The 16,759-nt window shown below is 36.1% G+C and overlaps 1 protein-coding gene across 1 annotated transcript in view; it reads right to left on the reverse strand.

Annotated features, from left to right (window-relative positions):
• The window catches only part of LOC134841709 (potassium voltage-gated channel subfamily H member 6-like), a 633,879-nt gene that overhangs the window by 55,138 nt on the left and 561,982 nt on the right, over positions 1 to 16,759 (reverse strand). Inside the window, exons 11-13 of the mRNA XM_063857742.1 lie at positions 5,115 to 5,243; positions 4,038 to 4,322; positions 537 to 757 (exon numbers count right to left, since the gene is read on the reverse strand). Of these exons, the coding sequence (XP_063713812.1) occupies positions 537 to 757; positions 4,038 to 4,322; positions 5,115 to 5,243 (635 nt within the window). The remainder of the gene's footprint in view (positions 1 to 536; positions 758 to 4,037; positions 4,323 to 5,114; positions 5,244 to 16,759) is intronic.

The following is a 16,759-nucleotide window of genomic DNA, read 5'->3' on the forward strand; positions in this document are numbered from 1 at the left end:
GCCTCGAACAATTGTTTTACCTCTACGCCAGATGCGCTGGAGGGTTGATTTCATTGGATTTGAATTCATAATTACCCCTTACCATCAGAGCTCACACACGAACACAAAAAGTCCCTTTTCCCGTAAGAGCTCACACACACACGAACAAAAACTTTTATTCCGACGTAGGAAAGCAATAAGAGGCCACTAAATAGATATTAATTAACCGAAATTTATTAAGCCGATAAAAAAGACGGGAAAAAATGAAAACAAAAATGAAGTTCAACAAACCGAACTGGTAAAATTACAACCAATGTGAAAAGCAAAAACCGATTCAACCGGACAAAGTCTAGAACCCGATTGCAATACCCTTGCATATCGCAAGGGTAAAAATACACCACAGTATTCCCCAAGTTTTGTCCCCATTAATTTTTGTCATTGGTCAGTCCATTTTGAGAAGCACGCGACTGTCCATTTTAAAATAGTTCGTTTTTTCCCGCTAATTTACAGACATCAGCACTCAATAAATTCTTCCAAAAAATTGCAGCTTCGCTCACCCATAGCTGTGTGCCTTCTGGTTTTTCATGAGATACTCTTCGTCCGACAGGACGAACGCAGCCACGTAGGGCGTGAAAATGGCAGTGTATATTACGAGCAACAGGATTATCCAGTCCCACATGGCCTTGAAGGGGGAGTAGTGGAGAACTGTCCAGCGGTGCATCCTAGGCCGGGACTGCATCTTGTACTCTGGAATCACTTCTGTGCCCAGAGACAGCACCTGAAAACAACTACGATTCCAACGAAAGCACATTATCAAACTCATCATCACTGTTAGTATTAGTAGCCTTCACCCACCCCAGCCTCACACACAATTTGTCGCAAATTGTTAATTTTAATTTATCCAAACGATCGAGGTTGCATTGAAAAAGGAACAGTCAATAAGTTTGAAATCAACCAGGTTATAACTCAGCCCACCATGGTAAGGGAAACGGAAAAGTATAGGAATAATTTACGCGCTCAAATGCATGAAAAAGAAAAAATTGTCGGTAAACAAGGAAACAAGCGGCCAACTGATCTTTATTTACGTGAAAGCTCTTTCTCACCCTATCTCATATGTGCTACACTGTCATATGGGCCCATTGTGTTCACAAACTGATCAAATTACTTTTGCTGCAAATTCAAAAAGAAACCAAATATAATAAATGCAGAAGAGAATGGGACAGGATATGAAAACTGATCGGCATAAATTCAGATTAATAAACTCAACACAAAAATCTCTTTACTTTTCATTGAATTTGAACAAAAGAAAAATGTAGCGGACGAAGAGACAATGGAATACTATGCCCAATACCCAGAAACTTCAAAAATTGCTACCCTTCTGCGCTTGGATCTGAGAAAACTTAGCTGCTGACGAATTTTATGATGTAGAAAGTAATTTTTCACATGATGTCCCGTCAAAAAAATCTAGAAAAGTGTTTGAAGAAAAACTAAGACCGAGCACAAATTTTGCATCCTTTCTTGATAAAACAAGACAGATGTGAGCTTAAATTTAAAGAAAACAAGCCAGCCAAATTTCTTAAAATGGGTAGTTGAAATTTTTCTGTAGAAAAAAGCAAACAGACCCAAATATTCCAGCCTTTCTTCGCAAGTCTCAACCTCGTTTAATGTTATAATAATCTAGTAAAAAATACAACTCTTAAGTATGATCTTAAAAACAAATTGGAAAATGAGCCGACCCAATTTAAACTAAGAGCGATGAAACGAAAAAACGTTAGCTAGCTGAAAGTTGCAAAAAGGGTCAATTTTTTAAAGTGTCAACTGTGTAACCATATTAAAGATCTTTTGTTCATAATTCGAAGTCGTAAAAATGTCCGTCTAAAAAATTGGTCCAAAATTTTCCGTTTTTCAGTTTTATTTGCTCTGCATTTTTTGTTTTTAACCATAGTCAACCCAATCGCCAGAACAGTATCTCATTGAACCCAATGACAACACCTGGAGAAAAACATAACCAACGAACAGTGGGAAATCAGTCAATGAACGCAAGGAAACAGAAAAATTTTTGAAAACATATTTATTTAACTGACAGTTGGAAAAGAGTAAAGAACGCAAGGAAACAGAAAAACAAACAGCTTTCGAATTTCAAAGAAAAAATGAAAAGAATAAATTGACCTTAAAGCTCTTTGAGTTTCAAGCACAATTAACGATTGACACTTATAACTAAAAAAAATGAGTCAATAGGTCAAACTTCGAAACAAGCAGTCGATCACGTTTTTCGTGCTATTTCCACTTTTGCTGTTCGATAGTTGAGTGTGCCTTCCTTTAAACAATCGAAATGAACAGCATAAAAAAGAAATCACTTTGCGAAAAATAAAAACTGAGCGTGAACAAACTTTGAGAAATTTCCTTGGAGCGAAGACTCTTAAATAGGTCGTGATGATTTCCAAGTTATATTAAGGAAAATATCACGACCTATTTAAGAGTCTTCGCTACGTGTATTGACTCTTTGAAAATCACTTAAAATTTAAATTCAAAATAATGAAGTTTTTTCTAGCCTCCTCCATAGTTTTTTAAACTTACATTGCGCAGAAAACGTTTATCCTTGTTTACAGCAGAAAAAATCTCAAGCCAAAATTTCTTTTTATAATTCAAATCTTCATTATCACAGAAAACTTTCGCCATTGTATCACCACACGCATCCTGTAGTGCCTAAAATTACAGAAGGAAGGCATTAGCAGGTCATTGAGCCTACAAGCTTTGTCAAAAATTCCGCATAAAAAGAACCCAAATAGACATAAATCATTAAAATATTGGACTCGCTACTCCTCCACCTAACTTCTAACAAATGAGGTTTCTTGAAAATTTCCGGTCTTAAAGCAAAAATTAATTTAACAGTTCAGTGCCTTTTCACATGTAGCTTTTACAAATATAGACTGCATAAATTTAAGTAGATAATTCCACTGGGAATTTTGGTACACTTTCCAAGCAACCGAAAAAATTTGCACGTGGTACACTCTTTATTTTCGCAACTGAAATGAAGTCAAAGTGACTGAAAAAAAAACCTAAACCTGGGAACCGAATAGAAGCTTAGGAGACCGAAAAGCTCAACTTCATGTCAATTTTTTAACTATCCAGTTTCAGCAAAAACTACATCTGCGAAAACTCTGACATTAAAACAGAAGCCAGCTTCAAAACTAATGGTCTAGTTTTTGGATCAATTGAGCAATCCCCCCCCCCCATTCTCGCTTGGGGGGATAAAGCCCAATAGGTACTTGAGACATGTTTATAACCACTTGAAATTAGTTTGGATGACATAAAATCATGAAAAAGATTCCCCAACGAATGTGGAACGCCAAATTTCCAATATCAAAGCTCAAAAATTACAATCAGAGTGAAATATAATCAATAAACTGAGGCATATAAAGCGACATTTTTCTGTCCTCGAAGGAGGAAAAATGTATTGCTTACAATATTAAGGCGCTGCGGAGAACAGTGTGTGATTTTCAGAAGGCTGAAGCATCATCCCTGGTAAGACGCATACCTCGATGAGGCAATGGTCGCCCAAACAAAAGTTTGCAAAAATTTTTTTTTTTTAAATTCGATTTTTTTTTCAAAATTTTTCTCGATACTCATATAAAATGAAAACCAGACGCGCTACGAACACATCAACTATCTACTTGCTTTTACTGATATCTTTTTGTAGCGGTTTACCGTTTTTGCTTGGGGGGAAATAGCTCAATTGGTCATTACGGGGCGAGGGGGGGGGGGAATTCTGCGTCCATTAAAGTGGTAAAGTGGAATTTGACCTCAAAGAGAAATCAAATTCTTGCCGCAAAACGAATTTGAACAAAAATGTTCTTGGAAAAACCTAACGTTCATTAAGACTTAATCTGAAGGGAGAGCTGATAAAATTCTCGTCTGGTCATCATATACGTTGATAGCAAGAAATAAGTAGAGTTCAATCGGGTAATCGAAGCAATTAGTAGGTGTTGTGTTGAGCTCGGTTGATCGCGCAAAGAACAAAAGCATGAGCGCACAGTTTGTTGCTGCTTTGCTACTACCTCATCTAATCTGGCGCGTGTGAAACGGACAGCCTTATGGGGGGCATCCTCTGCTCCCGTCCCATCCCCTGCTTCCCCTGGGTGGTCGGACTTGGCGGCGATGGTGGTGGCTCTCCTGCGGGCAGCGGCCAACGCATTGTACTGTTTGATTCGCTCGTCCTCTTTACTCATACTCTCTTCGGAGGACGAGGAGGATGAGGAGCCGGCCCTTCTACTCCTATTATCCCCCCTCACTATACTCTGTCCATGCTCATCGGTCGGAGTGGACACTGTGTGCTTCATTATCTACGCGCAGCCGCAACACTAATCCCCTTATAATCTGGACTGGGCCAAACGCAACCGATATGATTTCCAAAAAAAGTTCAACTGTGACTTCTTAACCTCTTAACATTGACGTGGCTGCATCATGTCACAAAGCGAAACAAAGATCTGTAGGAGCTCTTCACTACTCGAATCAACAATTAAGCTCTAGGAGGGTTCCAAAATCTTTAAAATCAAATATACTCAAATAAACCAGTTAAGGCTCATAAACACAGTAAGGAAATCGGGCTGGTGTATATTCAAAAGGCTTATAGAACATAGCACGCTTCCATTGATTTCATGATACGAATGGCAATTTATCAACCGAAGATCTGCTAACCGAAATGAGCAGAGTATATTTGCTTCATTTGCTTAAATTTTGTACCTGTTACATACTTGTCCATTATTACATTATTATTTAACTCTTGTATATTCTTGTTTTACTTTTAGATTAACTTAGTAGGGTTATTACGTTACTCTCGGACATTAAATACCCCCTAAATTGCTATCCCGCGCAAAAAAAATACCTGAAAATCACACTAAATTAATAAGACAACCAGATTTGTATAGGTAAATTATTGGCTGCCGATAATTTTGTCCTTAAAAAGGAACCTTCTCATAGCTTGCATTCCGAATGCGCCACGTGATATAAAGCCTCTGAAGCATGCAAGATTCATCAAAAGATTCCCCTCGAAACGACATTTGGTTATATCTACGTCAATAACCGCTGTTTCTTCTAACCTTTTACCAATATCAATATAGATACTGTAGCACTACCTGTGTAATTTTGGCGCCGATCTGATCCTTTATGGAGCGGACGAAGGATGGATTTCCGGCGAGGTCAGGGTCAAGTGGATCTTCCATGTTCAACACAGCAGAGAGAGGATCTTCGTCGTGAATCGACTTCTAAATTCATTAAAACATAGCCAACTGACAGTTGGAAAAGAGTATTGAACGTAAAGGAACTGAAAAAAACTGAAAAATTTTAAATTTCGAAGAAAAATTTAGATGGCCTTAAAGCTCTTTGAATTTTTAGAACAATTTATGATGGACACTTTTTGTTAAAATACCCAATTTAAGAAAAGTGGATCAATAGGTAAGACTTTTGTTTCGCTGGGAAATCTGATAATTAATTTCCATTTTCAAAATTAGAAGTCGATCCAGTTTTTCGTGACCTTTGCAATTTTGCTGTTCGATAATTTGCCTTTCTTTTAACAATAGAATTGCACTGAACTTGAAAAGACATCACAAGTCAAACCGCAAAAAAATCAAAATTGAGCGTGAACAAATTTTAAGACTTTTTCCTGAAAAAAAAACAACAAAAAATCATCAAGACCTATATAAGAGTACTCACTACGTTCATTTCTCGTAAAAAGCGCTCAAAGCTACATAAGAAGAATGATCAGATAATTGCTGCAACTTTACAGATTAACAGTTCAGATAATTTTATGACATAGGCTAAACAGTTTCTAAAAATACATAAATCAGATCCCAGCACTCCGTTTTGAGAAGCCCAGACTGAACTCAAGAAGAACTGTTTTTAATGATACTTGAAGGCAGTAACGAACTATGAACAATTATAATAACAAACATAGTCAAGAGACAGTTAGAAAAAAGTCATGAACGCAATTGATATTCCTCAAACTGGCTTAGTTTTTATCAAAAATCGAATAAAACTCGAAAGTTTTTATTCCGCTGGAAAACATAAAACCAAAATTCGCTGTCGAAACGAGAAGTTGTTCACGTTTTTTTGCGCCATTTGCCTTTGCGTATTTGGAGAGCGCAATTTACTTAACTTTTAGCAGATGAATTTGAATCATGGGGAGCTGTTGATGTCCAAATGCGTAATACAGACGTCCAAAAGTCCTTAACAACAACATATAAATCATTGCATCGTATAAAATTTTACTACAGTTTACAGGTAAAATTTACAAGTTCAATGGCTTAGTATGTATTCCATCATTAAGTACTTCCCTTTTCGGGTAAAAGTAACTGATGCCTTTTTTAGTTTGTTCATATGTTCCGACTAAATGGTTGCAGGTTTTGAATCCGCGATTCGTCGACTTCAAATTTTCAGCTTCATCGAAAACTCGTCTGTATTTAGACATTGGTCCACCCTCAGTATCTTCTAGCGTTCTTTTGTTGAGTCCTTTGCTGCTAAATTTAATTTTGTCGCTTTTACTATCATAGCAGCAATACGTCTTGCTGCACAGGCACAACATTTCAGTACAGCGAAAAACTTCTTTGAATAGACCGGGTTTTCATTTGTCATGCTTTTTATGGACAGCGCAGCATGTACGTGGGAAGAAATTTTTCTTTGCGTTGACAATAGAGTCATCTCTGCAGTCATTTCGACGGATTTGTAGCCATTGAGCTTTGTTCTCAGGTAAAATACAATCCTCCAAGTTCTCTTCGGCTAATGCTAGATACAGAGAGTCTGTGTCCATCTCCAGTTCCTCGAACTTGTTCTCATCGCAATACTTATGAAAAAAATGGTAATATAACTTCAACATTCTGAGTTTAGCGTATTCAAGAATGAAAAAGCCTACAATAATTGGTTCTCTATGTTCGATTGTTGACTTTAACAGTTCTACTTCATATAAATCTTTTTTCACAACATTCATCCGCTTGAAAATTTATTGCTTTGTGTGTCTTTTCATCGCCGAGATATTTGGTTGTCATCTGTCTGGATCTGTCCATAATTTGATAACCGTACGAACTGTTACCGAGAAACTTCATCATCTCAGCAACAACTCCAGAATGTGGATTCTCGTCTCCTTCTCGTCGAGCATCAAGAACAGATTGGACAAAGTTGTTGAAACATTTCCTAGGTTTGTACTCAACAAACCGATAAGTTTTTGTACATTGAGGTCCAAAACTTAGATAGAAGTTCAGAAGGGGTGTGATGATTGTACCATTTGCTAATTTAAAACTGGAAATCAACATTCGTTGCGTGTTTTTCAGCAAATCATTTTCTTCGGCATAGTTTTTCATGTATTCTCCAAAATCGTTTCGGGAGACGTCATGTTTTTGAATAATAGAGGAAAATTTAAAATGTGATCTTCAACTCGTCGATTGTACAGCCAAAAAGAGATCCGTTCTTTGTTTTTTTCAAGTAGAGAATCAGTAGACAGAGGTCTTCTATAAAGAAAATTTTTCTTGACATGATTCTTGACTGAAGAATCTGTTTTAAAATGCTCCAACCACTCACACTCCCACATTTCCTGAATATTGTAACCTTTTTCTTTTATGAACTCGCGTCTCAATTCATCCATTTCTCGCTTCTCATTTCCCCTTTCAACATCTTGTTCTGACAAAGATGGACGGGTTTCTTGACATGAGTAGAAGAGATAGTAGCAACCCATAGCTTCAAATACTGTTTTACAGTAATCGCAGTAGCCATCAACACGGAAACAGTCAATTTTCTTCTGCTTTCCGGTTGTGTAAAAACTCAATTTTACACTCGGGTCTCAATTCTTGATAGAAGGACATATCCATGTTCTCAAAATTTCTTGTCCTGTTATTTCTAGCTTTAAATCGATCAGTTTCAGATCTCTTGGCACATTGAGAATGGATATAATTGGCTAGCTTCAATTCCAACTATTGTCTTGCAAACGTTTGACGAGTTACGAATGTATGTTTGATCGACAACAATTTTTCGTGTAAAAACTTTTGATGGACCACCTGTCATGTCTTCTCTAATTTTCTCACATAAATCCTTATATCCTTCAAATAACGGGGAGAATTTGTGATTTGTGTAAACAGATATTTGCAAGATTTGGAAGCGTGCATCTTAGTTTCAACATGTCAACTCCCTTAACATGGTAAAACTATATCATTTTTGCATAGCATCAAGGGTGTGAACAACATTTTTGTTGTTTGACCATCGTACTCTATGTTGTTGCTCCTCCAAAAAACTTCATTATGTCTAGAAACTGTACATCTCCAAATTTGAATGATTTGAAATCATTTACTTTTTTAATGACTGTTGGTTCAATTTCTTTAACACATATAAGGTACGGAATCAACTAAGATTTGATAAGATTCAGATCGTATATGCCGCTATTGAAGCCGAACACCCGTAAGGTATTAACATAGCGCTCCAAATGCTGTTTCCAGTCGATCAGCTGATTTTTTTGAATTCTTTAGAACTGCGTCGACATGTCATCTTCATCTCTCTTTCTCTCTCTCTCTCTCTCTCTCTCCCCCTTTCCCTCTCCCTTTCCCTCTCCCTCCTCCCTCTCCCCCCCCTCCCTCTCTCCCTCTCTCCCTCTGTCTCTCCCTCTCTCTCTCTTTCTCTCCTCTCTCTCTCCTCTCTCTCTCTCCTCTCTCTCTCCTCTCTCTCTCTCCTCTCTCTCTCTCTCCTCTCCTCTCTCCTCTCCTCTCTCCTCTCTCCTCTCCTCTCTCTCTCCTCTCCTCTCTCTCTCCTCTCCTCTCTCTCTCCTCTCTCTCTCTCTCCTCTCTCTCTCCTCTCCTCTCTCTCTCCTCTCTCTCTCTCCTCTCTCTCTCTCCTCTCTCTCTCCTCTCTCTCTCTCCTCTCTCTCTCTCCTCTCTCTCTCTCCTCTCTCTCTCTCCTCTCTCTCTCCTCTCTCTCTCGTCTCTCTCTTTCTATCTCTATCTCTATCTCTATCTATCTCTCTCTCTCTCTCTCTCTCCTCTCTCTCTCTCTCTCTCTCTCTCTCTCTCTCTCTCTCTCTCTCTCTCTCGGGTATTCACCCTGTTAGGGTCCCCCGTGTCGCTTTATACAGCTCCTGGTCATATGTCTCGCTAGGTTGGTTGCTGAGAACAATTTATTGCACAGTGGACTTTCCTTTGTTGCCGGGATGTACTTGGTAGGGCTTGTTGTTCCTCGACATTTCTTCTCGTGATTCTTCAGGTTTGTTTTCGTTGGGAATTTGGCGTGGCATTTGATGCACGTATGTTCTGCGTTGTTCTCTCTGTGCATTCTTCTTATATGCAATGCCCGACCAGCTCTAGATTTGCAGACTTTCTCGCATTGGCTACACCCGAGATTGACGCTTTCCTTTCTTTGTGAGCGTTCTATCATGCCTCCTTCCCATCCATTCTCTTGGTATTCCTCCCATCTTTCCAGATGTGTCATTCTGTTCTTTATAATCGTTTTACATTGCTTTCTGTCTTTTGCCATCTCTTCGATATCTAGTTGGTCAATTCCTGCTTCGCACATCAGTTTGATCCATTGTCTGGGAGTACAACGGTACTTCGCTCTCGGTTTTTCAGTTTCTTCTAACTTGCTTAACCAACCAAAAGTTACGTGCTTCACTCTTCTGTCGTTGGTCATACGTATCATATGTCCTAGGCGTTCCATACTCCGTTTTTCGATTTTACTTCTGACTGATTTTATTCTGAGTTCTTTCCTTACATTCCATCTGTTTTTGTGTTTTTGTTCCATTTCATTCAGCGGTGGTTGGGTTTTTGAACTCCAAACATAACGGTAACATTGGTCTACTTTCCTTTGGATTCTGTTTATTTCTGACACATTCCAGGTCCGTACTTGGCAGTTGTACAACATGGTGCTTTCTACTACTGCCTCAACTACACGCGCTTGCGTTCTTTTAGTTAACCTTGAGTTTTTGAGTCGTCTTCTGACCAAGCTCCCATCCCGCGTTGTAGTCGTACTTTTGTGTCTTCAGCTTCTCCCAGCCAAAGGCCCAAGACTCTGGTTCCTGCCGCACTGGTTTCACCAAGAATTATGTTTTCCTCTTTAGATTCGTTTGTCTTTTCTTCGAGGAGGCCCATTACTCTTTTGGTGGTGTCTCTTGCGACATCCATATTTTCCTTATTACTCATAATAGTAGTGTCATCAGCGAACAAGGCGTATTTGAGGTCTATATGCTTTGCTTCAGCATTTTGTTTGTCTCTCCTTTGTGTCATGCAGGTGTTTCCAGGTACGTAAGTGATTCTTATTCCATTGTCTTCCCTTTGTTTTTCTGCTGCTCTTATTGTGATCTGATGAAATATGTTGAAAAGCATTGGGGAAGAAGGACATCCCTCCCTCAATCAGCTGATTTTTGCGTCGACATGTCATCTTTCTCGCCAACCTCAACACATTCATCTTCATAATCGAAGACTTCTAGTCTTTTAGTTAAAGTTCTAGCGATGAGTTCATCAAAAATCTTTTTGACTCGATCGTTGACAAAGTTTTCGAGTTCTTGAAACTTGGTTCTCATTTGTAATTTACTTTTTTCAACCAGAAGTTCCAAGAAGGAAACAAAAGCAATTATTAAGAGTTTTGGATCTTTTTCACACAAGAAAATTGGATCATCTTGCAGATTTGAAGATATTGAGACAGAAGTAGGGAAATGTTTTCCAATCCAAGTAGTTGTTTCAGTTGCTTTCCATTCTTTTGTGGGAACACAAATTGATTCGAAGTCAAATATTGCTACATTGCTAAATAATTTATGTTCTTCGTTGTAAGGAATGATGAAACCGTCCAGTTTCTGGAATATTGTTTCCCTTAGTGTAGTGTGTACGCGTTTTTGGGATAAATATGTCGCACTTTATCTTTACATCTGATTAGATGCTTGTTGAAGTGCTAGGACATCGAAAACACTTGAAAAAAGAATCAATATCATTCGTGTCAATGATATGATTATTAAACCTTAACAATTTCACGGTTTTTTCAAACTTTCCAATACTTCGCCTGGCTAATTCTCCAACATTCTCCTTCTTGAATGTCAAAATCGTAAATGAATATGTTGCGTTCAACTATTTCCTCTACGAGCGGTAGATCATCAATTGACACTCCACGAAAGTTCTTCGGATCGTATCCAGATTTTGATAAAAACTCTGTAAATAGCTGAGATGTATGAGCATCGAGGTTACTTTGACCATGCAAATACAATGTTAACGCACGGAAAAGGCAAAGATGATCTTTGTATGGTTGCTTATCTTTGTCCAAAAAAAGACAGTTTACTTGCGAATGTCGTAGTACAGGTTCAGGCAGAAACTGGACATCCCATTGGGATGTTTTCAGTAGTTCAGGAAAAATAGTAACATTTGTGATCAATTTGAACTTCCACTTTGTATTCTGACGAAATGAGTGCATTGCTCCACGATATCAAATTTTTCAACTTTTCCCTGGATTGAAATCAAATCCGCTTTCGTAAACAGTAAATGTGATTTTTCGAACAAAGTATTATTTTCGTGTGCGTAGTAATACCTATATTCTCCCGTTTCGACATTACGATGAACAAATCCAAGAGCGATATTAACTTTTGCAGTGCAATCCAGATTGTTGAAGACTTCTTCAAGCTTCTCGTTGATAATCTTGGTATCTAACTTTGACATTTGAAAGTTAAAAACCTTATGTCTCCCATTCTCTATCTCAGTATCCACCAGGAAGTGTTGACAAGCACTCAACTCCTATTTGAGTTTCTCTCCATCATCCTCCTCCTCCACAATCTTGTTCTAGCCAGCCACCGTTTCACTTGGTTTCCGTTGTTTCGCCCTATTCTTTTCTCCGATGTTGTTGGAGCGAGTAGTAACTCGGAAAACTCCTTCTCGCAAGACGAGCAAACCGTTGATTGCTTGGAAGTTGATGGAGAATGTTTCTTGGCCAGGTGATAATTCATTTCTTGCTTATTGTAAGTGAAATACTTACAATCAAGACAAGAAATAATCCCTGCTTGACAACTTTTGCGATGTCGAGCCGCATTGGCTGTACTGTACTCTTTACCGCAGTCCTCGCATTTCACTTTCTCATTCCTGTTGAGTGCTGGCGTCTGAAAAAATTGAAAGATTTAGCTTGTAGCAAAATTAAATAAAAGTAAATGAAACCTACAAAATTGGGAGACTGAAAAAGTCCCAAAAAATATTAGATTATTTATACTTACTTTGATTTGTTGAAAATAATTGAAAATAATTTCAACTAGTTATACAAAGTATAGAGCGATTGCTTTTAACGTTAAGAAAATCAGAATGAAATGAGTTTTATTTACTATTAGTTAAAGAAAATCAATCAATCGGAATTGAGTTTTCTTTCATTTATCACTGTTTGTTGGAAGACAACATATCAGAATCCAGCATTTTCTAAAAGTGAAATGTTTATTATTTTTTTGAAAACTTTAATCTATATTTGAAAAATGTCTATCAAAAAACATATACATTTCCTCGAGTTAACTTACAAGAAAAAAGAAAAAATTCCAGTTGATTTTCTTATTGATTAACTAGATGTTGACTCTTACTTTTTTCATAATTTTTTGGACGTTTTTATTGTACAAAATAGAGTTATCCGCCTAAGTAAATATCTCTCCAGAGAAACTTACTCAATCAAAGAGTTTGTTTTTGATCCGCATATTGCGTATCAAAGTTTTAAACTTACGGCTGAAATACACCTCACTAGGAAAGAAATTTTGTTTCTCGAGAATTTGAAATTAATAAAAAAGTCGTACGATATTATATCAAAAACTCTTTTTATCCCCTACCCAATACCCAATTTTGTAAAAACTCCCCAGCAAAGTTCTTTATTTCTTCATTTCTTTCAGGATTTTTAAAGTTCAAAATCCTGCTTGATTCGGTTTGGAATCAGATTTCCAGAGGTTTGCTTTGAAAAATTCATCAACTTTGAGTTATCCTCCCAAATTTACATCAAAATCAAAGAACTTGACTTTATACTCAAAAATCAGCAAATTATCTTTGATTACATACAAAAAAATCAACTAACTTGAAAGAAATTTTGGAAATGCTACTTGTTCTAATTTTCTTTCTTTTGTTACTTATATCGGCAAAATTTCCTATTTTTACAGCAAACAGCTTTTGGTCACTTTTTGCATATTGTCAAAAAAAATTGAAACACTTTTCGCATTTTGTTGAAAAAATTGAAACACTTTTCGCACTTTGTCAAAAAAATTGAAACACTTTTCGCAGTTGGAGAAAAAAGTGAAACACTTGCATTTTGTCGAAAAAATTGAAACACTTTTCGCATTTTGTTGAAAAAATTGACACATTTTTTGCAACATAATAAAGAATTTGAAACGTTTTTTGCAACTTCTTGAAAATCAAAAGAAACATGACATCTTTCTTACTAATTTGAATTTTTTTCCTTTTTTGAAAAACTTTGGTAATTTCGTAAGCATATGAGAGAAAATAGATAGATTATCAAAAACTTTTCCTTGAAAAATTGACATGATCACGATTAACAAATCCATAGCCATCAATAAAACAGTCACTTATTTTTAAGAAATCATCTTCATACTGAGTTTTGTACTTTACGAACTCTTACTAGAAAAGCTGAACCGATAGTTTGTGTGGAAGCTAGTTTCTGGTTAGAACTTACATAGTGACGTTTGAAATTTTTGCGTAACAGTCTTTTCTTTGCAACCTTTCCATTTCAAATTAGGATGAACAGCACGGTCACGTTGATTGTACACTTCGCCAGTTGATGAAATAACATTCGAATAAAATCTGTATATATACAGAGTGTAAAGAATATCGATAATTTGGTATGAGAAATGAAAATTAACCAATCGTTGTAAAATTTGATCCAATCAGAAGTATGTGGAAATTACAATTTTCCGAAGAACACTAAGAATTGTGGGTAGAGACACAAATCATTGGTTACTATATAATTTTCGTAAAAATCACTGGAAACGGAAATAAATAGCGATTTCTGACAATAATCTGAACAAAAGCTGGGAAGAGCTTGACACATAGCTGCAGCCATCAGGAACAACAATTTTTGCAGAGAATTGTGGATTTATATAGGAACACTAACAACTACACAATTCCATATTTGAAAACGTCACTCAAAAAATTCCAATTATAGTTCTTTTTCCTTTTATGGTTAATTGAATGACTCATATTGTTTACTTCCATTTTCATTTAATCTCCAAATCATTTCTTTCATTTCTCTTTATCTGATCAGTCTGTTCTCTTAATGAAAAATGTATAAGAAAAGACACTAGTCCCATTAATATTGAATTCTCAAAAAATCAAAGAAAAATTGGGAGATTTGCTTGGTCCCAAACATCCTACAAGCGGAAAATTATTTTTGAGCCCTGCTTTCAACTATTCTAGAAAAATGAGTTGGGACAACTCGAAAAAAGACAGCAAGTCTATCTTGGTGAAAAAGAAGAAGCAATCTCGGCAATTGGAAATACTGTTATTCACGATGCTGAAAACATTGGACTCGTTCCTATATTGGAACTCACTTCTGACAAGGAGTCAACTATGGATCGGGAGCTTGTCAACTGCAACAAAGTGTATGATATAGCAACTTACAATACCAGACAAAATGGTGTCACGATCGAGAAAAACAATGTTAAAAAACCTCCCTACATCCAGATTCGACTGTTCACCGCAAAAGAGAATGAAGCAATGAAACAAGTTGCCTATGCCAACTACATTTTGAACGAATTCAAAGAACTGTCCCAAATTTTGGGAGACTTTGTTTGTTGAGAACTGTAATATACAAAAAAAATAGTGTTATTTATGTTTTTTGTCTTGTAATTTAATTATTTATCTTCATAATCATTTTTCTATTAGTATTCGAGTTGAGCAGAAATATTGGTTTTTCAAAAAAATTAATCTTAAAACTTCACAATAAATTCGGACTTTTTCATATTGTTCTTGAAGAAAAGTCCCAAAAAAATTTCACTAACAATTATAGAATCACAAAATTTACCAAATTTGCAGAATTTGAACGTAGACTCACAAGAACGTAGACTCATTAGAACGTAGAACGTAGACTCATTTTGAGTAGACTCTGCATAATGGTAGAAAAACAATTTACATAGGATACAGATTCGATACCAAAAAATAGAATTTATAGAATATCGTTGAAATGGAAATCAGTGGAAAAAGAATCAACCTTTACAACTACAAAGAGAAGAATATGATAAGTTACTCGATATACTTCCTTCATTACTAGGTTATGTAGAGACATGCAAAAAATCTTCAATCATTATTGACGAATGCACTGTAGTAAGTGAATGTACAGAAATTGAATGAAATTCTAAGAAAATTTGAGATTATAAAGCAAGAATTTCCGTCAAATACAAAAGAAAAAAAACTTATTTCTTTGTATTGTTTTGGACCCGGACATAAATTTGAAAGTGATAGACCAAAAATTTCTTTTTGGAGGTCTAATTGGACACGGAAATTACTGTATGGATTATTTTTTTGCAAACTCCAAAATCTTTGGACTACAAGCAATTCTACATGACTCTGCTGGATCTGTGAAATCTACTACAAAAAAAGGACCTGGGTATTGTTATGTTGCACCTAATCTCCCCGGTTCATGCTTTCTTGGTCACATTTTCTGTTTATATGTTAAAATATTTGCTTCATCAGCATATGCATTGTTTGATTGTTAATCATTTTAACCAAAAAAACTCCAGAGAAAACAGTTAACAGAAAATGAGTCTGGTTGTTTTGGATATTGAATGCATTGGAAACAATATAGTGAAAGAGTTAGGAGTTTATAAGGATGAACAAACAGTAGGATATTCCTTTCTTCCTCCCAAAAAATTCAAACCAACATCCCAATCTTCTTGGTATACAAAGCATCTTCATGGAATCAATTGGAGCAGTGGTTACAAAAAATATACTGAACTTGAAAAATTATTGAAAAACCTAGAAGCCACAGAAACGGAATTTTTTGCAAAAGGTTATGAAAAATGTAAGATTCTGTCAGAATTTTTGAAAACAAAGATTATTAATTTGGATGACTACGCTTTCCCTAAAATTCAGTTTTTGATATTCAAAGATGAGGAATATGATTGGAGGTATAGCAACTACCCATTTCGTCATGCAAAAACTCTTCACTGTCCAGAAAGAAAAGTATTTGCATACGGAACATGGACTCGATGCTTTTTTTAACAAATTAAAAATCATAATAATCTTAATGTACTACCATTTTCAATTTTTAATTAAATTTCATTGTCAATTTTTTCTTTTTGGAGTTAACATGGTCGATCAATGTGACAAGCCCGTAAATTTAGCAAATTTTAATTTGAAGATAATCATGAACGAAAATCATGGAAATTGTTTGGACGTACATGTAATAGATCTATTTTAGTTTTTTTGTGCCAATTTTGTGTTATAGTTTTGATGCTAGTATGTGCAATCGTTCGATTTATGTTATCCACAACATGTGAAGATACAACAGTTTGGGTAGCTATCTTATCAAGTACAGTCGGTTATATTCTACCGTCTCCAAAGCTATGAATAAAATAATATCTACCAAAGAACGAATTTTTATTTCCCTAGTTGGTCCAAGTGAATCTGGAAAATCTTGTCTTATTTTTGATTGGTTGAAAATTGGTACTTTTCAACCAGCAGTCGATAAAATTTTTTATTTTTATCTACATTATCAACCTCTTTATAGTAAAATGCAAAGAAAAAACCTTAAATTCATCCAAGGAGTAGATTTTGACTTGATTGAAAATCTTCCCAATAACGGA

Source organism: Symsagittifera roscoffensis, chromosome 3, assembly GCF_963678635.1.
Source record: "Symsagittifera roscoffensis chromosome 3, txSymRosc1.1, whole genome shotgun sequence".
NCBI lineage: Eukaryota > Metazoa > Xenacoelomorpha > Acoela > Convolutidae > Symsagittifera > Symsagittifera roscoffensis.